The sequence below is a fragment of the Hemiscyllium ocellatum genome, chromosome 31 (genome assembly GCF_020745735.1).
Source record: "Hemiscyllium ocellatum isolate sHemOce1 chromosome 31, sHemOce1.pat.X.cur, whole genome shotgun sequence".
In the NCBI taxonomy this organism is placed as follows: domain Eukaryota; kingdom Metazoa; phylum Chordata; class Chondrichthyes; order Orectolobiformes; family Hemiscylliidae; genus Hemiscyllium; species Hemiscyllium ocellatum.
The window spans coordinates 49501405-49527488 of NC_083431.1; the positions used below are offsets into that span (position 1 = coordinate 49501405).

The window sequence follows — 26084 nt, forward strand, 5'->3', positions numbered from 1 at the left end:
GCGGGCTCGTCACTTGGTGAGGTGCAGATTGATTGCTGGGTTGAGCCGGGTGACTGGGGTGTGTCAGAAGTGAGGGGAAAGCTGACCAGAGGGTGAGAATCACAAGAGGTGAAGGAACCAGGAGATCCAGTCCGTATGTAGGTAACCCTGTCTTCGACCATGTACAGGTGTGAAGGTTCTGGTTTGAGGATACTCTATGGGATCAGGGACTGGTTACACCACTCAGGGTCACTGTTGAAGCACATGTTCCCCAAAACATCCCTAGCCACCTGTTCACTTCTCCAATCCGTCCGTCTCCTTGAGCTATCCTGCCCAACTCACCATCTGTTATTCCTCAGGCAGTCTGTCATCCTCCTGTTAGAGTATTCTTTCATTCAATGTTCCTTTTATTTAGTTGCTAGAAGTATCTCTCACTTTGCCACTAAAGGTTATAGCTGGGGTTAGTCTATTAGGGACACATTCCAGCAGGAATATCTAGTAACATTCCCTATCTGTTTTCAGGATGATGAGTTACAATATACAATCAGACGACTAGTTGAAGGACTGGCAGCAACCCGTGAAACAGCTCGTCCGGGCTTCAGCTTGGCCCTGGCACAGGTCAGTCTCTCAGTTTAACAAACGTTTATTGCACATGGAGCTATTACAGCTGGCAGACCGAGTACAGCACACGAGGAATTTAACTTCTGGTCCTGGAATTGCAAAGCGTGACAACAGACTGAAGCACAAGGCCCCTACACGATTTCTCTTTGATTCAGTTGTCGCTACTGATCAAAGACATTTACAGCACACGATCGGGCCCACCAAGACTGCACTGACATATGATGCCATTCTAAATTAAAAACCACTTGTCTCCATGTGGTCCATTTCTCTATTTCCTGTCTATTCATATTTCTGTCAAGATTCCTCTTAACATTGCTATTGTATCTGCCCCCAGCACCTGCTCTGGCAGTGCATTTCAGACACTTACCACCCTCTCTGTGTTTAAAAAAAAGCAACTTGACTCTCCTTTAAACTTACGCCTTTTTACCTTAAATCTATGTCCCAAGGTAACTGACATTTTTACCCTGAGAGTCTCCAACTATCCATTCCAGGCCTCTCATAATTTTGCAAAATTCTATCAGGTCACCTCTCGTCGTGCAACATCCAAGTGAAAACAAACCAAGTTTGGCTGATTTTCCTTGGAACTAGTACCCTCCAAACAAGGCAATATCCTGGTAAATCATTTTTGTATCATTTCCAAAACCACCATATCTTTCTGACAGTGTCGTGACCAGACTATACACAGGATTCCAAATGTGACTGAACTGAAGTTCTATACAACTGCAATATGACACTTCAATTTTCAATCTCTGTGCCCTGACCAATGCCATTTTGGCCCCCAAATCCACTTGTATATCCACTTTCAGGGAACAGTGGGCCTGTACTTCCAGATCCCTCTGTATATTGACACTACAAAGGGTTCTGCCATTTACTATATGATATCGCATCCATTCAATCACCAAGAATCCCTCCTCCCATGTTTCGACATAGCCTGTGGCAAACACAAACTCTAGCAATCTTCTACTGAAATCCTCAGCAGTGCCTTTGTATCTTCTGGACTTTATTACTGCAGACTTTGATGGCTTCCACCATTCTTAAACTTGAACTCATTCAGAACTTGGCTACTTATCTCCTGACTTGCATCAGGCTCTGACCATTCATCACTCCTATTCTCATCGACTTTCAATAGCTCCAGATTCGACAATGTGGTGAGTAAAAATTTTCATCCTTGTTTTCCATTGCCTTGTTCCCCTTCTTATCCTTGTATAGTCCTCCAGACAAACCTTCAGTGACTTATCTGAGCATCTTCTCTGGCTCAGTGCAATTTTTTGTTTAGCCACTGCTTCTGTGAAACTCAATTGTATGGTTTATTACATCAAGGAGACAAAATTTCTTTGAAGGTTGTTGATTCCATCAGAAGTAAAAATGTTGTTTCTGCTATTGTGAACACTTGCCGAACTTGGACAGAGTCTATAAAAATGCCAGGGTGGGAATAGGATTTGAAAATGTGTTGCTGGAAAAGCGCAGCAGGTCAGGCAGCATCCAAGGAGCAGGAGAATCGACATTTCGGGCATGAGCCCTTCTTCAGGAATGAGGAAAGTGTGCCAAGCAGGCTAAGACAAAAGGTAGGGAGGAGGGACTTCGGGAAGGGGCGTTGGAAATACGATAGGTGGAAGGTTAAGGTGAGGGTGATAGGCTGGAGTGGGGGTGGGGGCGGAGAGGTCAGGAAGAAGATTGCAAGTTAGGAAGGTGGTGCTTGGCACACTTTCCTCATTCCTGAAGAAGGGCTCATGCCCAAAACGTCGATTCTCCTGCTCCTTGCATGCTGTCCGACCTGCTGCACTTTTCCAGCAACACATTTTCATCTCTGACCTCCAGCATCTGCAGTCCTCACTTTCTCCTGGGAATAGGATTTGGCATTTTTATGCTTGGAGTGCCTGAGCGAGTCGCTAGATGCTCTTTGTGAAACAATAGAATGTAGTTTCATGCAGAACTTTAGGACAGTACAATGAGTGTGACTGAGGCAATGATCCAAATAACAATTGATGTATGAATGTGCTCTCCCATTTTTGCATTGAATACAATCTTCCACTAGTTGTAACATCTTGCTAATTTATTTTCCAACAGCTCCTGCGTTCCAATGAGGATATCCCTTTACAGACAGTCCTAGAGCAAATCAAAGAGAAATATAATATAGCAATAGCAAAGAAGGTGAGTGGCAATATCTGATTATCAGTTATACTTGGTTTTAGACGCAGCAACAGCAGCTGATGAGGAAGAAGCATGGAGTTATTTTGCATATCTGTTTAGTAAGCTCGTAACCAGCAAAGGGCTTATGCCCGAAACGTCGAATTTCCTGTTCCTTGGATGCTGCCTGACCTGCTGCGCTTTTCTAGCAACACATTTTCAGCTCTGATCTCCAGCATCTGCAGACTTCACTTTCTACCCCAATGCAAACTACCGGTTCAGGTTTCAGAAACAGCTGGGGCGATCAAAAGCAATTTTGAAAGTGTTGCAATTGAAAGCTTCTTCAAGGGTGGAACGTGCCACATTTTGCTTGATTTCAGATGTTTTTAAGAATGGTGAAAATTTAAAATTTGAAACGTGTATTCTAGATTATATATGATGAGGAGGAGTCGGTGTTGGACTGAGGTGGACAAAGTTAAAAATCACACAACACCAGCTTATAGTCCCAACAAGGTTTATTTGGAGCACTAGCTTTCGGGGTGCTGTGGAGCAGGACCATAAGACACAGAATTTATAGCAAAAGATTACAATGTCATGTGACTGAAATGATATATTTAACAAACCTAGATTGCTGCTAAGTCCTTCATCCTTTTAGAATTGGTTGTGGATTTTGGTTCATTAATATGTGAATCTGAGAACAACTTTTAAGTCATATTCTCGAGGTAACAAGCTTTTATTTCAAAAAACGTGACATCACAGATCAGGCAATGCATTGAGGTTAGAGACTATCTGTATCCCAACCTTGAGTCAGACTGGTTCTATTTCCAAAGTGGAATTTATAAAATATTACATAGATTGACTGCCTGCAGGTTGTGCGCTTTTTGAACAAAATAGAATGTATTGATAAATACATTCTGCAAATACACACACACATAAGTCTATGGGGTGAATTTGTATGCGTGAGAGAGAGAGTGTGAATGTCTGTATGAGAGTGTGGGTTTGTATGTGTGCATGCTTGTAAAGTTTGTGTGAGTGTGTGATGGAGTATAAGCCTGTGTGGAGTGTATAAGTTTGTGTGTATGAGAGAGGATCTGTTTAAGTATGTAAGAGTTTGTGTATGTATGTGAGTGAGAGAGTGTATAATGTAGTGGGGTCACCTGTAGTGTGACATGAATCCAAAGTCCCGGTTGAGGCCTCCCTCATGGGTACCAAACTTTGGTATCACCCTCTGCTTGGCCACTCTGCGTTATTGCGTGTCCCGAGTCTGCCTTGGAGGATGGTCACCTGAAGATCCGAGGCTGAATGTCTCTGACCGCTGAAGTGTTCCCCGACTGGGAGGGAACAGCCCGTCCGGCAATTGTTGCGCAGTGTGCATTCATCTGTTGTTGCAGCGTCTGCCCGGCCTCGCCAATATACCATGCCTCAGGGCATCTTTGCCTGCAGGTACTCATGGCCGAGTCACATGAGTACCTGCCGTGTACGCGGTGGATGGTGTCCCCTTGTGTAATGATGGTATCTATCACTTAGATTAGATTACTTACAGTGTGGAAACAGGCCCTTTGGCCCAAATTGTCCACACCAACTCGCTGAAGCGCAACCCACCCAGACCCATTCCCCTATATTTACCCCATCTCCAAACACTACAGGCAATTTAGTATGTAAAAAGTGAGGTCTGCAGATGCTGGAGATCAGAGCTGAAAATGTGTTGCTGGTTAAAGTACAGCAAGTCAGGCAGCATCCAAGGAACAGGAAATTCGACGTTTCGGGCATAAGTCCTTCAGGGCAATTTAGCATGGCCAATTCACCTAACCTGCACGTTTTTGGACTGTGGGAGGAAACCGGAGCACCCGGAGGAAACCCAAGCAGACATGTGCAAACTCCACACAGTCACTTGAGGCGGGAATTGAACCTGGGTGTCTGGCACTGTGAGGCAGCAGTGCTTACCACTGTGCCACCATGCCGCCCACTTCTTGTAATGTTTGCCATGTGGTTGTGTGGTGTTGTGGTCGATGTTGTCCTGAAGGCTGGGCAGTCTGCTTGTAGTCTTCTTAAGGTTTAGTGGTTGTTTAGAGGTGGAGGTGTAAGGAAGGTCTTGGCGAGGTGCTCATCCTCATCGATAACGTGTTGCAGTCTGCGAAGACCATGGCGTAGTTTCCCCACTTCGGGAAATATTGAAGAACGAAGGGTAACCTATCAGTTGCATCCTGAGTCTGTCTCCTGAGGAGGTCATTACAGTTTCTTGCTGTGGCACATCGGAACTAGCAATCAATGAGTTGAGTATCATACCTGTTCTTATGAGGGCATCTGGATTATATAGTTCAGAAGCAGGGCATTCAGCCCAACTTGGGCCTCACTTAAATTTATTTGGTGGTTTGACCTCAACCAATAAAATTACCTTTTCCCTTCTTCCCAAATACTTGTCTAGCTTAACCTAGAATGCATCTAAACTGTTCGCCTTGACCACTCCCAATGCTGGTGAATTTCATCCTAGCATTTTGTAGATGAAGTTCCTTCTAAATTTACTGTTTGATTTCTTGGCGTTTTGTCTTCTATTTATGGTCTTTAATTATGTGTTTCCCACAAGAATAAGCCACAACGTTTATTTATATAGTGCCTTTAACTAAAGGTGGGTGCCCCACAGGGATATTATAAACTGCAAGATGATACCAAGTCAAATAAGTAGATATTGGGTCATCTAACCAAAGGTTTGGTCAAACAGGGATATTTTAAGGATTATCTTAAAGGAAGAAAATTGGGTAGAGAAAGTAGAGAGGTTTAGGGAGAAACTGAAGGCTCAGGAATCAACGGTGCAGTGATTGCACATAGGAACCCTGAAGAGAAGAATTAGAGAAGCACAGATATCACAGAGGATTTTGGTGTTGGAGAAAGTGACAGACACTAAGTGGCAGGGTCAGCGATGAATTTGAACATTTTAAGATCGAGATGTTGCTTGGCCAGTAGCCAATGTGAGTCATCAAGTAGAGGACGGTGAGGGAAAAGGGATTTGCTGCAAGTTATTGTACAGGCACCAGCATTTAGCATGGTCTCAAGTTCATGGAGTCTTGAATTTGGCTAACAGTTTAGGAGTGCACTGATAAAGTTCATAGGGGCAATGTCAGGCAATATTACTGTGAAGGAAATAGGTGGTGCTAGTGACGGCATGAATATGAGGGATGGCAAGCAGAATCATGGAAGAACATTTGTAGTGGAGATCCCTAGGAGTTGGTATTGGTACTCTTGCCTTTACTGAGATATAAATGATCTGGGTCTTGATGCATGGGACAATTTCAAAGTTTGCAGACAACACAATTTGAAAGAATTCTGAAACTGAGGGCAACAGTGTAGAATTTCAAAAAGGCATTGACAAGTTGGTGGAGCAGGCAGATAAGTGGCAGATGAAGTTCAATGTGGAGACTTTTGAATTGATACACTTTGGTTAAACACAGAAACAGTATAAAATAAAGGGTACTTTTTAATGGGTGTGCATGTGTGGAGAAACCTGATTGTATCCACTTAAGTCATTTAAATGTAGCAGCACAGCTAGAGAAAAGCATGCAGTATTCAAAAAATAAGAGGCATATAGTACTAGAGCAGGGAGGTTATGATTCCTGTATAGACGATACCAGTTAGACCTCAGCTGGAATATCATGTACATTTATAAGTGCCACACCATAGGGAGGTTGTGAATGCATTGGCCAGAATACAGAGAGGTTTAGGAAAATTGTTCCAAGGAGAAGACATTTCAGTATGAAGAAAGATTAGGGAATATGGGACTCTTTTCCTTGGAGAGCAAAAAGACTAAGAGGATGTTTGATAGAGATCTTCCAAATCATGACAGGTCTGGGCATAGTGATAAAATATTAAAGGATCACAAACCAGATGGCGCAGTTTTAAAGTGAAAGAAGCAAAAGTGAGATGAGAAAACGCTTTTTCATACAGCAGCTAGTTGGGGAATGCACTGCCTGGAAGTGTGGTAGAGGCAGGTGCAATCAGGCTTTTGCGCGGGCTTTGGATGATTTAATTCTACTTAAATAATGTGCAAGGTTGTGGGGTAAAGACAGGAGATTGAAACTAATTTAAAATGCTCTGAGGGCCAACATGGGCATGATGGGCACAATGGTTTCATTCTGTGCTGTAACAATTCTGTGGCTTTGGAAGCTTACCTCCGAATCAAACATTGCAAACCTATTTGGTTAACCTCAGACTGTTGCCAGGGAGAGGGATTGAATTTGGATAGATCAACAATTGAAATATTATCTGCATATATTACTTGGAGGGAATTTCTACTCATTCAGTCCTGAAGTCAAACAAGCAGATGAATGAGTTAAGCAACAGTGGAGGTGACAATAAATGGTGGGTTCACTGGCCATATCCAGTGATGTAGGACTCTATGATGGTAAGCTGTTTTATTAATTCTGTTTGTTTGAGTTTCTGTAAGCATCTTTCTTTAGTTTTAGAGTTCAAAAAGCATGCTGTACTTCTAATAATCTTTACTCCTCCATTCCAAAACATAGATAGGTTCCAAACATTTTCAAGATTAATTGTAAACTCAGGATGGAGGAGATACTGTATTCATTTGGGGTGCTTATAGTGTGTTGGCACACCGTGTCTTTGGCAGATCTGTTAAAACAGTTCCAGACAACCAGTGTTTCCAAGCATGACATTGTATTTGGTTGTGTGCTGTGAAATATTCGTATGTGACTTACCTCAGCAAAGTTCTCATTCAAGTATCTGGTGTGGTTGGAATCTACCTGGTAGGATCAGTTTTGTTTGTTTGTGACATGAGGTCCCTGTTAGTATGATTAATATTTGGAATCAGAGTGAAAATCAACATTCTAAAGAATGACCTAGTGACAGTAAATTGGGCCTGGGCTCCAGGTGACATGCTGTTTTTTGTCTGCACAATTGACCATTTGATTGGTACTTGGCTACATGTAGAACTTGCTGGCAGACAGTTTGTGTGACTGGTCTCCAATGTTACCCACCAATAAGTCGATGCAAGGACGTGACTAGGAAGATCGGAATGTACAGGTGATTAGCAAAGACTGGATAACTCAGTGTGCTGTATTTTTTGTTCCAGGCATTGATCAGGAATGCTGCATTTGGAGGTCTGTTTGGCATCTTGGCACTTTCGCAGTCTGGCCGGCTCGCAAAGGTAAGTTGCAACCTTTCTCAGTTCCTCTGAAAAATGAGTGGCAGCTAACGTGAACAAGTGTTTCAGATTCACTTAATGGTGCTTTTCTGAATCAACCCTGGGTATTAAAATTTTGCTTTGATTCTCTGTACAATAATGCTATGAAATCTCAGCCATTATCCATTAATGTTTAACCACTAGCCTAATGACAATCCAACATAAATCTTAGGTCTGCTAATTCATATGTAACAAGTTGCCATTCAGGTTTACCAGACATTCTTATTTAACTATCATAATAGTCATTTAACAGAGGTGAGAGGGCTCGTTTTCATTAATGTCTGAATGATCAGGAAGTGAGCTGGGAAACAAGGCACTGAGGCAGGTAACCGTTTACTCTTCCAAGGGAGTTTAAGAGCATTACTTGGTTTCGGTGTCTGTAAGTTCTCTGTTAAATTCCATTTCCATTATTGTTGTGGACTGCATTTGCCATTTTTGAAAAATTAAGATTATTCTTGACTGCATTATTCTGGCAGAATGTAGAAATGATTCAGTAAAAAAGCCCAGTTAGGACTCATAACAGTAAAAATCATAACACGCTAATGGAATTCCTAAATTCCTCAACTCTCGACCCTTCTGAACCCACTGCTTCTAATCTCCTGCAATGTTTTGGGGGCTTTCTTGTACAAATCCATCTGGTTCAGTACCATCTTCCAGGGAGAGAAACCGGCTATGACTGCTCTTTATGCAACTCAAGTCCCTCACCATTGATGCCCTTTGTGTCCTTGGGTGCAGTTGCCTACTGCCATCATCTCTTAACCTCATCTAACCCATTTTCTGAGGCATCAACTCATTCTAACTTGTTTCCTTTGATCTGTGGCTGCTACTCCAGTGTTTGTGTTGTGTGGACCACAGCTCCTTGATTCCCTTTAGTTCCACCTTTAAATCTGTCATTATGCCGCTCGGTCACTTAACTCACGCCTGACATCTATTCTTTCTCCTTCCCTCTTGCTGCCCTTTCAGCAAAGCACCGGTTTTATTGTAAATAATATATCCCATAGTTTCTCTGTTTACTCTTACCCTTTGATTTGTCATAATTGCGTATTCTGCCAGTTTTCGTCATGTTTTCTAAAGATTCTTTCTTGTTACGCCACTAATGTATGTTTCCAGTACCTGACCTTGAATGCTCATGTGTTGTAAGCATTGTGTTGTAACTCAGTTGTGACATTCTTGGCAAAGTGGCTGGTGCTTCTTGGGTTTTGGGGCTGTAATTTAGTTTACTCGTGCATGAAAAAATGAAGTGTTTCAAAATTGTTTGTTGCTAGGAGCCAAATGTACTTCTGCAGTCGATCCAATTGCTGCAGAGCCTTGCTCCGCTTAGAAATCATCTCTCGGATCTGCCCCACAAAACTCTGGTGGACATCCTGTCTGAGGTAAGGTTTATGTTTTATCAATGAAATGTGTTCATTGTAATGTTCTTGAATAGCTCAGTTTGTAAACATATGGTTTTTATCAGAGACTCTTTAGGAATCACCCCTCAATCCTGTTGAATTTCTTTGATGGGGGCCACTAATTTTTTGAAAGGAGTGGGGGAGGATGTTGGGAAGTGTCCACAAATGTGATCACTATGGCTATCAAAGCATTTGATGAGTTGATCCACAACAGATTATTAAACACAATTAGAAATAAACATGTGTTAGAGGTTAGCAATTTGCTCGGAGGTATGTGGGTGAAAATTGGATCTCAAGCCAAATGCTGCAGTATGAAATTAGATGCATAGTATTTTTTTGATAGTTGATTTATTTACAGATTGCAAGATTTTGTGTGTCTGCCCCCATTTACTAACATTGTCCCAGCAGTGTCTCTTTATGTACTCTGGATATTATGCTTATCCACACAATAATTTTAAAGCTTATTCCTGTTGCAACTCCAGTGTTGCCTTGTCGAGAACTGTCTGGGAGTGTGTACATTGCATATTGCATGTACGCAGTCAGTCTTTTGAATCATTTGCAAACATCACCGACTATGATGTACTCTGGAATGCATTCCAATGAACAGAGAACAAATGGGTGATGGAAATGCTGTCTGTCCAGGAGATATGATGAGTGGAGTTCTTATGGAAATGTGCCATGCCCTAAGCTTTTCTCCAATGATCTCCATGAACAGGGTGGAGAATTTGAGTATGTCCACTGATGAAACCATGTAAAGAGGGACAATAATTTTTATTCAACGTAAAAACAAAAAATTTGCTGGAGAATGTCAGCAGGTCTTGCAGGATATGTGAGCTCAGTGACCCTCCTTCAAACGGAATCGTTGATTCTGCTTTCTCTCCATAGATGCTGCCTGACCTCCAGAACTTTCTATTTTGTTTCAGGTTTCCAGCTTCTACAGTTCTTTTGTTTTTTTATTAACTGAGTTTTATTAGTGTGAGCCAACTGTTTGTAAACACTAGACAGATACATGCGCAAGTGAGCAAAACTATTGAATGTGGAGTTCAGTGCAGGCAAGTGCAAGCTTACTCAAGTTAGAAGAAGGGCTCATGCCTGAAACATCGACTCTCCTGCTCCTTGGATGCTGCCTGACCTGCTGTGCTTTTCCAGCAACACATTTTCGGCTCACTCAAGTTAGACCCAAGAAAGGCAAATCGGTAAACTCTCATCATGGTGAGACTCAGGCTGTGGAGAAATTAGAATATTCTGATTGCAAATCACTAAGCTAGTGGACAATTATGAAGCCAATAAAAATAGCTCATGGACTGTCCACCTTTAAATGAAGGAGGCTGCATTACCCACTTCAGAGTGAGAGGGTACAATACAGATGAGCCAGGACTTAAAGGTTTTAAGTGTGAACCAAATTGCGATAACATCTATTCCCTTGAGTTTAGATAGCTGAATGGTAATCTATTTGACGTTTTTAAAATGGTAATGGAGTTATGAGGGAGTACCTTGAGCATATGGAGTGACTGGAAGCAAATTACAATAGTGACTACTGCTGGCCTGGCCATAGGACAAGAAATTACTCAGTGTCAGAGTAAATGATATTAATTAACATCTGTAATGAGTCAGCAACTCTACATATTATCAATTGCTTTTTTTAAGCTAACTGTATTAGTTCAGATCCATTACACTACTTCGCTCCATAATTGCTTCTAATCTACTTGGCACTTAAAACAAAAATTGAAGTCTTAATAGCAAGACACCCTCTGAGGCAAGCTGTATACTTTGAGGATAGTATGTGTATGAAGATCGGGTGAGGACTCTTTCCTATTTGCTTGTGATGTCTTTTTGTTCAAAGACTTCTAGTCACGGGACATACACAGCTGTACCAGAGGCATGGGCGAAGATGCAAAAACGTTAACAGGAATGATGCCAGAATAGTTACAGGTGGGAAAAGGAGCAAGTCAAACAGGGCAGGCAGGAACAAAGCATAAAATGAGGGAAATTAATCTGCATTTATATCAAAGCAAGAGACCTAACTGGGAAGGCATGTGAACTCTGGGCATGGTTAGGGACATGGGCCTGGGATATCATGACAATTACAGAGATGTGGTTCAGGGATGGAGAGACTGGCAGCTTAATGTTCCAGGATAGAAATGCCACAGGAAGAATAGAAAGGGAGTCAAGGGAGAAGGGGGAATGGCGTTTTTGATAAGGGATAGCATTACAGCTGTGCTGAGGGAGGATATTCCTGGGAATACATCCAGGGAAGTCATTTGGGAGGAGATGAGAAATAAAAAAGCGTTAATTACCTTATTGTGATTATACTATATACCCCTAATCGTCAGCGGGAAATTGAGAAACAAATCTGAAAGGAGATCTGTTGTCTGTAAGAATAACAAGGTGGTAATGGTAGGGGATTTTAGCTTTCCAAATATCGATTGGGGCTGCCATAGTGTTAAGGGTTTAGATGGAGAGGAATTTGTTAAATATGTACAAGAAAATTTTCTGGTTTAGTATGTAGGTGTACTAACTGGAGAAGGTGCAAAACCTGACCCACTCTTGGGGAAATAAGGCAGGGCAATTGACTGAGGTGTCAGTGGGGGTGCAGTTTGTGACCAGTGACCATAATTCTATTATTTTAAAGATAGTGATGGAAAAGGATAGACCGGATCTAAAAGTTGAAGTTCTAAATTGGAGGGAGGCCAATTTTGATGGTATTAAGCAAAAACTTTCAAAAAATTGATTGGGTGCAGATGTTCGCAGGTAAAGGGACGGTTGGAAAATGGGAAGCCTTCGAAAATGAGATAATAAGAATCCAGAGATGGTATGTTCCTGGTAGTATGAAAGACAAGGCTGGTGGGTGACTGGGGAAATTGAGGTTTTGGTGAAGAAAAAGAAGGAACCATATGTCAGATATAGACAGCAGAGATTGAGTGAATCCAGAGTATAAAGGCAATAGGAGCACATTGAAGAGGAAAATCAAGGGGGCAAAAACGGGGACATGAGATAGCTTCAGCAAATAGAGTTAAGGAGAATCCAAAGGGATTTTTACAAATACATTAAGGGCAAAAGGGTAACTGGGAAGAGAATAGGATCCCTCAAAGATGAGCAAGGCAGCCTGTGTGCAGAGCCACAGGACATGGGGGCAATACTAAACGAGTATTTTGCATCAGTGTTTACTGTAGAAAAGGACATGGAAAATATAGACTGTAAGGAAATAGATGGTGACATCTTGAAAAATGTCCAAATTACAGAGGAGGAAGTGCTGAATGTCTTGATACACACAGAGGTGGATAAATCCCCAGGACCTGATCAGGTGTACCCTAGTACTCTGTGGGAAGCTAGGGAAATAATTTTTGGGCCTCATGCTGAGATATTTGTATCATCGATAGTCACAGGTGAGATGCTAGAAGACTGGAGGTTGGCTAATATGGTCCCACTATTTTAAAAAGGTGGTAAGGAAAAGCCAGGAAACTATAGACCAGTGAGCCTGACATCGGTGGTGGGAAAGTTGTTGGAGGGAATCCTGACGGACAGGATTTACATGTATTTGGATAGGCAGAGACTGATGAAGGATAGTCAACATGGCTTTCTGTTTGGGAAATCATGTCTCACAAACTTGATTGAGTTTTTTGAAGAAGTAACAAAGACGATTGATGAGGGCAGAGCAGTGGACATGATCCATATGGACTTCAGTAAGGCATTTGGCAAGGTTCCTCATGACAGACTGGTTAGTCAGGTTAGATTTACTTGGAATACAGAGAGAATGAGCTATTTGGATACAGAACTGGTTCAAAGGTAGAAGACAGAGGGTGGTGGTGGAGGGTTGCTTTTCAGACTAGAGGCCTGTGACCAGTGGAGTGCCACAAGGATCGGTGCTGGATCTACTGTGTTTCGTCATTTATATAATTACTTTGGATATTGACATAGGAGGTATACTTAGTAAGTTTGCAGATGACCCCAAATTGGGGATGTAGTGAACAACATAGAAAGTTACCTCCAAGTACAACGGGATCTCGACCAGATGGACCAATGGGCCAAGGCATGGCAGATATGGTTTAATTTAGATAAATATGAGGTGCTGCATTGGGAAAGACAAATCAGGGCAAGACTTATACGCTTAATGGGAAGGTCCTGGGGCATGTTGCTGAACAAAGTGACCTTGGATTGCAGTATAGTTTCTTTAATGTCGATTCTTGGGTAAATAGGATAGTGAAGAAGGTATTTGGTATGCTTTCCTTTATTGGTCAGAGCATTGAGTATAGGAGTTGGGAGGTCATGTGGCAGATGTATAGGACATTGGTTTGGCCATTTGTCGTGGAAATTAAATCGACCTGACTCAATAATTAGCAAGAGCAAAGCAAGGGTCTTTATTAAAAATCTTGCAAGATTGACTCATTACACCAAGTCAGATGCCTTAATGCATTGAGTACTGAAACATTTGCACAGACGTCTGCCTTATAGCGTTCCTTATCACATTCAAGGGCAGAGACTGGGGAAACTCAAGTTGTTATCCTCTCATCCCCTGGTCCCAGACATAACAGTTAATCAGCTTTCACAGAGTTCAATTATCACAAGGTCGAGTTGGATGTTTACAGAATTCAAACAGAAATAAGTTAACTGCAAATCTTCATCAAAGCATCATTTACAAAGCTCAGCACAGCATTGATTTGAACAAAGCATTGTCTTTAAATTTCACAGTAAATGGATAATTACTTTCATAGTAAATGGATAATTTTCCATTACATTTCCCCTTTTTTGTAATTTTATGACAACAAGGACAATTACAGCAACAATAAAAAAAATACCGAGCCAGAATATCTATTCATCAGAAAATATTTTAGGAAACACCAGGCCTTTCCTCAGACACCACCGACCTGAAACACAGCTTTGTGGTGGTATCGTCACTTGCTCTGGTGTGCCCTGTACACAGCCCATGTTCACACGTCACACCCATCAAAGCCATGGTAGGGTGGGGTCCACGCAATGCCCCCCCCTTACGAATAGTCCTACCAGGGCGCTTGCTAGAAGTGTGAACTGGGGCAACCCCATATTCATATGAGGCTTCTAATTGCTACTTGCACTTAATTGGTTCTGGTGCTGTCTGATGTCACCTCAGGCCCAGCTACACGCTTGCAATGGCTGGCGTGTATTCACATGGCTCTTTCTGCGATCTTAACTGCTGTTTGTGTTGCAAGGAGCACTTGAAACGGTCCAAGCCATCTCTTCACCTTCCAGTTTTTCCTCCTGAAGTCTCCAGGTTCTAGATCGTGCAGCTTCCCTTCGGCTGGTTGGGGTAGTGCTGCTTTCACTTGATTCTGTATTTGAGATAAAAGTGTGGAGAGTTTTTTACAGTAACACAACATCTCATCCTCACAGTGGCCTGTTATCTGTTTTAACTTAGGTCTTGGGTCAATTCCTGTGTTGGGCGGTCTACCAAACAAAATCTCAAATGGGCTATGGTTAGCTCTTCCTCTCCTCCTAGATCTCATATACATTAGCAGAATCGGGAGTACCTTTTGTCCATGTCACCCCTAGTTCCTCTCAACATTTTGTCAATTTATTTTTTATGGTAGCATTTTCTCTTTCCACTACTCGCTGGGTGGTAGGCACTGTGTGTCTCATATTTATTCCCAATAATCACTGATCTGCTATAAGGCATTATTGACAAATGGTGTTCCAATGTCACTACTAAGCCTTTTAGGGATGTCCCATCTTGGAATTATCTCAGCAAAGCTTTGGCTACTGTACTGGCATCCTGTTTAGACGTGGGGAACAATTCCACCCATTTGGAAAGCATATTAACCACTACCAGACAATACCTGTTCCCTTCATTGGGCGTTAGGTCAATGAAATCCATCTGTAAATGTTCAAAGGGTTTTTGGGATTGGGTGTGTGCTGCCTGACTCATCAGTATTCCCCTCCCCACATTATTAGTGGCACAGATAACGCAACGCTCACAATATTTCTGGGAGTAATGACTAAATCCCTTAGGGTACTAGTGTGTCAAAATATTGTCGTACATTTCTCCTTCCCCCCCCCCACCTTTTTGACACATGGTCCTTACCCTGTATCAGTTTGGCATAGAATGGAAATAATGATGGTGGTAGACAGGGTTTATCATTGGGGCCACACCATACTCCTTCCCTCACACTGCATCCTGCTTTCGTCCGCTCACACCTTTCTTCCTGCGTGCCCTGTGACTAACTCCAGTACGTCTTCCATTGGGGTACAAACTTTTGTCATACACCTGTCAATCTGCTCACTTATTGGCTACTGGGCTGCTGTATTTGCTGCTGAGTCTGCACTTGAATTACCTTGAGAAATAAAATCATCATTTTTGTGTGGGCTTCACACTTACGCACAACAATTGATTTAGGCAACAGGACCGCTTCCAGAAGGTCAGAAATCAAGCCACGGTGTGTGATGGGCTTTCCGGTGGAGGTCAAGAAGCCCCTGTGTTTCCATAGGGTTCCAGAATCATGTACAATCCTGAATGCGTGTCTGCTATCAGTGTAAATATCCACTGTCTTTCCCTCAGTGAATTTACAGTCAAGGCAATCGGCTCCACTGCTTGCGCTGATAAATGAGAAGGGAGTGATCCCATTTTGACTATCTCGTAAGTAGTCACTACAGCATACCCAACACAATTCTGACCTGTCTGCTTGCTCCTGAATGCTGACCTGCCCACAAAAGACTCCATATTGATTCTGAAGTGGTGAATCCTGCAAATCTGGCCTGGGGCTACAAATTTCATTAGTTACAGTGACACCCATTACACCATTTTGGAAGATTGCGTGCAGTTCTGGTCTCCTTCCTATAGGAAGGATGTTGTGAAACTTGAAAGGATTCAGAAAAAAGTTACAAGGATGTCGCCAGGGTTGGCGGGTTTGAGGTATAGGGAGAGTCTGAATAGGTTGGGGTTGTTTTCCCTGGAGCATTGGAGGCTGAGGGTGACCTTTTGGAGGTTTGTAAAATCATGAGGGACATGGATAGGGTAAATAGACAAGTTCTTTTATCTGGGGTGGGGGAGTCCAGAACTAGAGGGCATAGATTTAGGTTGAGAGGGGAAAAATTTAAGAGACCTAAGGGGTGTGTTGGCAAATGAGACTAGATGAATTTAGCAAATCCGGTCGGCATGGACGAGTTGGACCGAAGAGTCTGTTTCCGTGCTGTACATCTCTGATTGTAACTATAAAGAAAGTGGAACAAGTTTAGGTTTTTCTTCTGGAAAAGAAGAGGTGGAGTGTTAACCTATTAGAGTTCTTTAAAGTTATGAAGGGGATTGATTAGGTAAATGTAAAGAATGGTTCCAGTTGTGGGATTGTCTGAAAATAGAAGGACAAGGGCAGCCAATACCTGGGAACACCACCACCTGTAAACCCCCCTCCAAGCCACTCACCATCCTGACTTGAAAATATCTATTGCCATTCCATCCATGCTGCTGAGTCAAAATCCTCAAACTCCCTCACAGCGCTGAATGTTCCTACACCCTAGGGATATCAAGAAGGCAATTCACCACCACCTTTTCCAGGGAAATTAGTGATGGATAGTAAACACTGGCCTCTTGCCATCAAAATCCATACGTCATGAATGAACGCTAAAGGATATCCACCAAGGTACCTCTTTATCCATAGAATGATTATAATATGAAACTTGCCACCAAGAGGGCAATTGTGACAATCATCGTAGATGCATTGAAGTAGAAACTCACTAAGTATGCTGAAAGTATGGAAGGTTGTGCTGATAAAGTTAAATGAAGCTGTGTTGGGAGGAAGCTTGTACACACTGGTACTGGTGCATTGCTATAAATTCTATGCCACTTGATTAAAATACCAGAGAAGAATTAACACCTTATCCTGATGTCATGAAGGAATGTGTTGTTTTGGCAAAAAAAAAGATAATTAATAGTGTAGGATGGTATGTAGTATTCATTCTTGAATTACCACTTTGTTGCTGCAGACCCCAGAGGCTGTCTTCAAGGAGGTTCTGTTTGACGTCTTAAAATCAGATTTGTCATTGGCCTTAACCAGCCCAGAGCATTTACATTTGCTGCTGGTTGTACTGCAACGCTTCCCAAATGTTCTGAATCCCCAGGAGCTAAAGACTTTGCTTGGATCATCTGTCATTGTGACATCAGAAAATATTCCCAAGTAAGTATTGTCGAATAGGGTTTACAAAGAGATGGGAGCAGGGGGTTGTGGAGTGGGAGATGACATAAGATAAATCGAGTGTGATCAATCATGGAACAGTTATAGCAGAGAAAAGGCCATTCAGCTCAAGAGGAGCTTGCCTTGTCCCACACCCCATCTTTTCCTTGGAACCCAGCAAATGTTTTCTGTTCAGACAAATATCCAATCATTCTTTGAATGCTGCAAGTCAATCTGCTTTCAGCACACTGTAGCTGCAAGTTCCTCTCCAAGCTGTTCGCCATCCTGGATTGAAGTTAGGTTTTTATTTGTTCCTGGGATGTGGGTGTTCCTGGCGAAGACATCATTTGTTGTCCATTGCAAATTGCCTAGTGGGTATTTGAGGGCCACCATGAGGCTACTTCAAAATTCTAGATTTTTATTGAATTCAAATGTCACCAGTTACTGTAGTACATCCTTAGAATATGAGCCTGTGGTTCTGGGTTACTAATTGTGTGACATTTCTCCTATGCCCCCACTTGCTGGGTTAAAGTCTGGAACTCGGTCCTTAATGGCATTGTGGGTCTATCCACACAACATGGACTGCAGCGTTTGAAGGAGGCAGTTCACCACCACCTTGTCAAGGATAACTAGGGATGAGTAATGGTCAATGGCCCGGTCAGTGATGCTCATAACTCATGAATACATTTTTCAAAAGATTCTCTCAAGAAGTATATTATAGTTTCTAACCATGTACTAGCTACAGATATGTTTTCCTTACGTTGACAGCAGTTCGCTTTAAACCAGTGTCCTTGAGTTCTTTATTCTTAAATGTTTTGGGTTTTGCCCTGCCCACTCAGTCTAAACACCTCTCCCACAGCTCCTCTCAAGAATCCTTTCCAATGGGAACAGCTCTAGCTTCTGTAAAATATCCACGTCACTGATCCCAGAGCCTTTATTGTGAATCTTTCTGTAGCAAGGATTTCACACCCCTTTTGAAAGTGTAATTGGGCAATGCCACAGTCCATTCCAGGTCTGGCTGTGTTCCATGTTTGAGTCACTGTTTTCTTCTCCTTCCTTTTGATTCAGGTTAATTGAGCTGCTGAAAATTGCTGCCAGGATTGTGAAGAAGTCTCAGAGTCTGCCCCCTTTCGCCATGAGCCTGGTGCACGTTACCTTGAAGGAAGGCACATTTGAAACTTTTTGGAAGGAGGTGGTGGAGAATAGCTTGCTCAAATCCCAGGGGTGGCCCAACTGGTACGTGATAATGACCATCCAAGTGTACAATCAAGAGCCTGCAGTCTAAACATGAGGTGCCAATGCAGGGTCTTGCATCAACTGCACTCACTGGGTAGTAGAGACCATTCAGCCTTGGTCTATCACTTGTGCATGAAAATACAGTCCCCACCCCTCACTGTCAAGGCACTTGCAAATACAGCTGACTCTCAATAATCAATGGCTAGTGTAACAATTGACAGGCTTTTAAAGGTGAAATCCCAATATATTACAAAGCCAATAGCATCGCCTAAGACAAAATTGCAAGAAAAACTATTGAGCAGTGTAATCAGAAAAGCACATTTTGAAATTTCTGATGTGTGAACAAGTTACAGAGTAACTTAGCAATATTTAGTTTGCCCAGGGAGAAACATATTGAACATCTCGGGTTACGTCAGAACTGGACAAAATGAGAGCTGAACGGTTTTAAGCAAGTACAGATCTGGAAAGGTAGAAGAGTGGGGTGAGGGGTTGGTGTTTGCAGAGCAAAAGGCAAGGTCAGGGATTGGAAGAAAGGGAGCTATGAAATCCAGTCCCCTGTACATGCATAAAAACCTGTTACTGTACTGTCACCAAGTTGAAATAATAGTTTTCCATTCCTATTACTTAGTGCCTGACCTGATTCATTGCATCATACCTGTGAATGTCTCATAAATTAACCACTAATAAATTAACCTTTCGAGGAAGGAAATACACCTTAGTATAGTTGCTCTGCAAGATGCAAGTTTTCAAATCCACAGCTATAACCAATTTCTAGCAAAACCACACTCAAACAACTGCCTAAAATAGACTGACTTAATATGGCTGGGAGAGCTACAAACACCCAGACGCTCTGGTTTTCCTAGACACTAGAGTCAACATGCAATTTTTAAAAAATTAAGCAGCCACAATTTGCCGGTTGGAGAACAGCTCTCACTGTTTGACAGCACATACTTTTTTTAAAAAAAAATCAGACTTCTTTGTGCACAGGTTGACATGCCTTGCTCCCCAAGCCTTGTAAAAGAGCATTCAGTGTACAGAGGAACCTCGATTAGCCAGCATTCGTTTATCCAAATTTCAGATTATCCAGACAAGATCACAAGGTCCCGATGCTTGGCTAAACTGTGTTATCCTGCATCGATTATCCAGCATTTGGTTAACCAAACAAAATACTCCCCGCCCGTGTGCTATAGATAATCGAGGTTCCTCTCTGGGTCATTCATTGGAGACTTGAGTTTGCAAGTTGTTTTGATGAATTTTAAGCTGGACAGCAAAGAGAGAATTCAGTGATGCATAAGGCACAACCTTCTAGATGTCAGAACTTAGACATCACCTTCACTATATATTTAACCATTGGTTTCTTAGCAAACTGAAGAGTCTGACTCTAAAACTCTCCCTGCGTTTTATGGGCCAGGAGGGGAATCAGACAGCACTGGTCAAACAGTGGTGAGTGTTAAGGTCTGTGTTTTGGATTTTGGTCCTTCCTGCATGTTTCACAATAGCAAAGCAGTGAGGACCTAACATGGCAAAGAATCTTGCGTCTCAGTCCCTGTCTGACATGTCTAACATATGAATATGCTCAAAATGCTTGATTTTGTGTCTTAACTATTGTCTTATTTTTAAAATACAGGAAGGAAAAAAATGCATTGGTTTTGAGCCTGAACTTTAAACAGTATTAAATTTGCCATCTCATCATTACATAAATGGCTACAATTAATCTCAGATTGTGACACTTTGCTACCAGTTACAATGACCCCTTTGCCTATTGTGAGCCATAGACATAGATGGACTGGGCAAATGAGCAGCACACAATTACAGCCAAACTGTAGATGGTCGTTGAGCAACATTGGAGAAAGTACTTTTCCAAAAGATCTGTACGGAAATCTGACATAAAGCCAGGCCGGCGCATCTGAGAGTGGGAGTTAATATTTCAGGATGTAACTTTCCATCAGGAGGAACAAATTTGAGAGAATTCCTTTAATCCCACCACAGAAATTGTTTCATGGGAAAAAGTAGATCTACATATGAATAGGACAAGGAGTAGGCCATTTGGCCCTTCAAATCTGATACGATTGTGATATTAACTGCCGCTTCCTGCCAGTTCCTGATACCCTTTGACTCCTTCATTAGTCAAGAATCAATCTGCCTCTGTCTTAAAAGGTATTCAGTGATCCTGCCTCCATTGTTCTGTGAAGAACAGTGAGTTCCAGATTCAAAACATTAGTGGGAGGACGGGGGGGGGGAGCAGTCCTTCTCATCTCCATTTTAATTGTGTCTCCTGGTTTTCGTCTCTCCTGCAAGTGGGAAATATTCTTTCAGAGACAACTTTGTCACTTCCCTCAGGATCTCGTAGATATCAATAAAATCAACTCTCATTCTTTTGAAGACCAATGGGCAAAAATAAAAATCAGCAAAGTAGATAAAAGTATTTTTACTTTGTATGTTTTGATCGTGACGTGCTGCTGATGAATTAATTTGCTAGCCTTAAAAATAACTGCGCTGTCTCTTTATAACGGCATATTTATATATTTTATCTTTCAGCCTCCTGTGTTTCCAATTGCTTGGTGCAGTATTACCATTCCTAACATTGCCCCAGCTTATACTTGTTCTGACAGGACAGGTGATGCGACAATTTGGGAACCATGTGGTTTCAACTCGGGTATGACCCAACTTTGTTTCATGGTGTGCGAATTCTACATTGAAAATGTGTTGTGCTTTTCATGACATCAAGATACCCCAAAACACTTTACAATTAGTACTTTTGAGATGAAATGACTGTTGTAGGAAATGCAGCAGGCAAATGTGTATTGTGAGATCAGCATCTATCCTATCAAGTCCCCTAAGAATCCTCCATGTTTCAATGATGTTACCTCTTATTTTTCTAAGCTCCACTGAGTACAGGTCTAACCTACTCAACCTCTCCCTCAGGAAAATTTCTGCAAACCTTGAATCACATTGTAACTCCAATGCCCTCTGATGGTTCCATGATCACTATTATTGTTATGAGGCAAATGCAGCTTTGATGAAACAGCATTAATTATTAAGCTAGAAGGGGTTCAGAAGAGATTTACCAGGATATTTACCAGGGTATGGAAGGTTTGAGTTATAAAGAAAGGCCGTGACTTTTTTCACTGGAATGTAGGAGGTTGAGGGGTGACCTTAGAGAAGTTTATGAAATCATGAGTAAAGATAAGGTTAATAGTAGGTGTCTTTTCCCTAGGATGGGGATTTCAAGTCTAGGGGATGTATTTTTAAGGTGAGGGAAGAAAGATTTAAAAGAGACATGAGTGGCAAAATCTTTACACACAGGGTGGTTCGCATGTGGAATGAACTTCCTGAGGAAGTGGTGGATGCGGGTACAGTTACAATTTTAAAAGACATTTGGATAGGTACATAAATAGAAAAGGGATAAGGGCCAGACATCAGTGGGTGAAACTAGTTTAGTTTGGGATTATGTTCGGCATGGAATGGTTGGGCCAAAGAGTCTGTTTCTGTGCTGTATTTCTCAGTGACCATGACACTATGATGGTAGAAATTCTAGGTTTTTAGAGGAACTATAGCAATTATCTGTCATTGTGAACTCCATTGGTCTGTGGTATCACGTAAATATCTGGAAATTGGTGCTCAGGGCCAGCATTATTCATTCTTCTCAATCTTTAGAGTTTCAAATAGCTCTACAGTGTTCTCTTGATAATTGAACCAGTGAATCCTAATCTCAGGCTAATGTTTAAAACCCACCATGACATATGGGGAAAATTTTAAATTCAGGTAAGAGAACTCTGGAATTGGAAACTAGCCTCAGTAATGGTGGCCATGAAATCATAAAGAGGGCATTTTTCTTTGAGGGGATATACTTAAAAAGATATAATTAAGTTACATTGTCAGTTTTGAGGACTTTAATTCCCTCCATAAATAATGTTTTTACACTTGGGGAAATTCGAAGAAGATATCAGTATTGAGTTTGGTAGCCTTTGAGTTTCAGAAGGGCTGAGTGGGTAAAATGGCCCCTCTGTTTTGGTCGATGGTAATGGAATACCATTAATTGGGTGATAATTACTGCCCTGATTTAATGCATGTCCTCTTTAAATTGCAAGCCTACTCTTCGAACCTGTCCAATTTGCTTCTTGCCCATCCACGAAGGAGTTACGGAGCATTAGTAATCTGAAGCCTTTGGCAATATATATTCAAATCACACCCTAGCAATTGGAAGAATTTGAATTCAATTTTTAAAAACTTGAAAATTTTAAAAGAATAAATCAATAATGGTGACCATGACACCGTCATAAAAGCCCATCTGTTTCGCTAATGCCCTTTCAGAAAGGAAGCTGTTATTCTTACATGACTTGGCCTACATGTGACTCCAAACCCACATCAATGTGCTAGATTATTAGAATGCCCTCTGAAATGGCCAAGTAAGCCACTCCAATTCATGGGCATTTCAGGATGGGTGATAAACGCTAGCCCTGCCACCCCATGAAAGAATAAATCATTTTTAAAAACATAGGGCCATGTCATTGCTTGACCTTGCGACCTGACAGCACTGGTTCGCTGCCATTTCGGTACAACTTGAGATGGACAATAAGTGCCTACCTTGCCAGCAATGCCTAAATCCCCAGAATGAATGAAAAAGTGCAGCTCAGGCTTGCAAAGATTAGGAAAAGCACGGAAAGACAGATAAAATAATGGTTAGACAATGTCCTGAGTTTGAATGTCTGTACATATGTGAGTGCCTCAAAATTCTAATCAATTTGGGAAGTTCTGTGGTTTTGGAACTCTGAATGTGTTGAAGCAGGTGGAAAGGCATTTGGTCCTTATTTCTCAACAGCTTGGTAGATTTCTAAAGACAATGGGAAAACTGACATAAACTTGGGGGAAAATGTATAAGAAAACGTGAAGGGAAATACTTGGAGATTGTTAGAGGCCACCACGCTGTTTCTTAACAATTTGCAGCAACCTGCCCTTTATAATGTATTTCCTTTCTCTTTCCAAATGGTACCTGACAGCATGCACATTGTGGTTATAATTACAGGTTCAGTGTAGTGACTTGTGAAGATCCTCAGTGACCTTTATAGAAATTAGCATAAGGCCTTTAAACTTTCTTTCTGACTCTTTCATTGAAATGTGCATTTTTGCATTGTCCCTGCAAGCACTCGGTGTATGACATGCAGGCCGCTTGCGGCCTGAGACCCGAGTGAGCAAAGCGTCTGGGAGGTAAGAGATGGTTATCTCATTGCTGCAGGAGCTGCTGGTTAACCAATGAGATCCCCTTGCTGAAACTACTTCACCAGTGTGGTTACAGCCTGAGTGGTTAAGGTGTAAAAATTTGAGGAGACAGTTGCTTCGATCAGCACTCAGCAGAACACATTGAACGTTTTATTGTGGGACTCCATGAGTACACCTTGTATGAAAGGAAATGGCCCCCTTTCCTGTTTAATCTTTACAATGCTGTGGCCGCAATACAGGGTTCCCCACACAGCAAGGAGCTGGCATGAATTGGACAGGGCATAATGAAGTTGTTGGCAAAAGTCTGCTCCCCAGAAAATAAAAACAAAAATCTAATACAGACTTCCTCCATCTGATGTTGGAATGGTGGAGCTAGGCTTCCCAAAGTGGGAATCAGGACCCCAAATAGGACTATGAACTCTGAGGCAGCAATGGTCAAACCCATCTTTGCTCTGATAAATCTACCCCCCTCACCACACACACCCCCCCCCCCCCCCCCTCCCAATGCTCCCTTGCAATGGTAAGGCTAGTAGGCGCAACGAGAATCTTTTTTTAAAAACTTGTACTTGTGCAACCTCAGGGCTTCCCAGAGTATTTTATTGTCAAACCAGTACTTCAACAGTAGCCTCTGTAGTAATGTGGGAAACGATCAGACCATATGTTTGTGCAGTGTTGGTCATGGGATAGAGATTGGCTGACAGTGCTGCATACCCTCCGTGCAAGCTTAGGAATTGTGTTCATTTTTGCAGTGGGGCTCTTTCTAAGCCCAGGCTAATACATCAGAAAATGTAAAAATGAGTGTATAACCTATGGAGGAAAGTAATTAGTGCACAAAGATATTCATTCAATCTGCAGTCAAGTCTTGCCATACACTGATGGCCAGGTAAGCAATCTTGGGCCAAGCATGACAGCCCCAGAGAATGGAGTAAATTTGAAAAGGAATTTGTTCAGGCCCAGAATGTGAATTCCTTGACACACATTCGCAGCCCTGAATTGTACAACCCTTACTGCTTCTGTGTGAGGCAAAACCTCACCTATTTAGATGGTTGCTGCTGGTCTCTCAATAAAATCGTCCAGGCTCAACTGGTTGACCTTTGAATTGAATGCAGGAAGTCATCTCCATTTTGAGGCTGTGTGGAGACCTATATTAACTGAACTTGTGGTTTACTGTTAACTGCCAACTGTCCTGTGCGCTGCATTAAACTTTTCATTATAGTTTTACTTATTAACTGCGCTAAGCACCTTGAATAGTTGTAGAAGTAAGTACAAAGCAATTCCAGAGTTCTGTGGTTCAGTTAGATATAAGAAATTTTTAAAAAACTAAAGAGCACCAGAGTTGACAAACTATCTCCGCTTAAGACCCGAAGTTTCAGGTTTCTTTTCTGATCAACCAAAGTTTCAGCTGTACAATCTAGCCCAAAGAAATTATTCCAGTTTCTGCTGTGGTGTGTAGGTGGAATAGAGTGTATTAGTGACCAAAGCAGCTCTGCAGTAATATGGCCCATGCGGTTTCTCATAGAATCCCTAGTATGGAAGCAGGCAATTTGGCCCATCAAGTCTACACTGACTTTCTGTCCACCCAATTCGTGTAACCCTGCGTTTCCCATGGCTAATCCATTAGCTGCACATCTTTGGACTGTGGGAGGAAAATGGAGACCATGCAGAATTGTGGACAGAATGCAGATTCCATGCAGAGGGATGCTGGAATCGAACCCAGGTCCCTGGCGCTGTGAGACACCAGTGTTAACCACTGAACTATCACGCTGTCCTCTTCAGTTCTTCTAAAAATAAACTACTACCTCTGCCATGCCAGATTACTCACCTGACCTTCCAACATGGATGTACTGAGATTTTTTTTCCAATTAATTATTGAGTGTCCAAAACCACTCTCATCAGGCTCCACCACAGCTTTATTCCCCTGGCCACCATCTGGCCTTAACTCAGCCTGAACAGCCCAACTGACCCTAGGTTAAGCTGCTGACTATGCATCCTTGCTATTATTAAGCCGGTCCACTTTTATATCTGCGGTATTAGCTGGATCCACCCTCAGTCACTACGTCCAAGATATCATCTCAATATATTCATGGTTGATATTTTTCTGATTACACTGCCGTTTTGGGGCATGTTTCTCCATTAGAAGTGGCTCTATAGATGGATTATCTTCGATGTGTCCATATTTTG

General features: G+C 42.0%; 1 protein-coding gene across 1 annotated transcript in view; it reads left to right on the top strand.

The window, feature by feature from the left end:
* mybbp1a (MYB binding protein (P160) 1a) overlaps positions 1 to 26084 on the top strand; it is a 93929-nt gene that overhangs the window by 2359 nt on the left and 65486 nt on the right. Inside the window, exons 2-8 of the mRNA XM_060848179.1 lie at positions 502 to 597; positions 2668 to 2751; positions 7808 to 7882; positions 9184 to 9291; positions 17260 to 17450; positions 18516 to 18683; positions 21222 to 21339. Of these exons, the coding sequence (XP_060704162.1) occupies positions 502 to 597; positions 2668 to 2751; positions 7808 to 7882; positions 9184 to 9291; positions 17260 to 17450; positions 18516 to 18683; positions 21222 to 21339 (840 nt within the window). The remainder of the gene's footprint in view (positions 1 to 501; positions 598 to 2667; positions 2752 to 7807; positions 7883 to 9183; positions 9292 to 17259; positions 17451 to 18515; positions 18684 to 21221; positions 21340 to 26084) is intronic.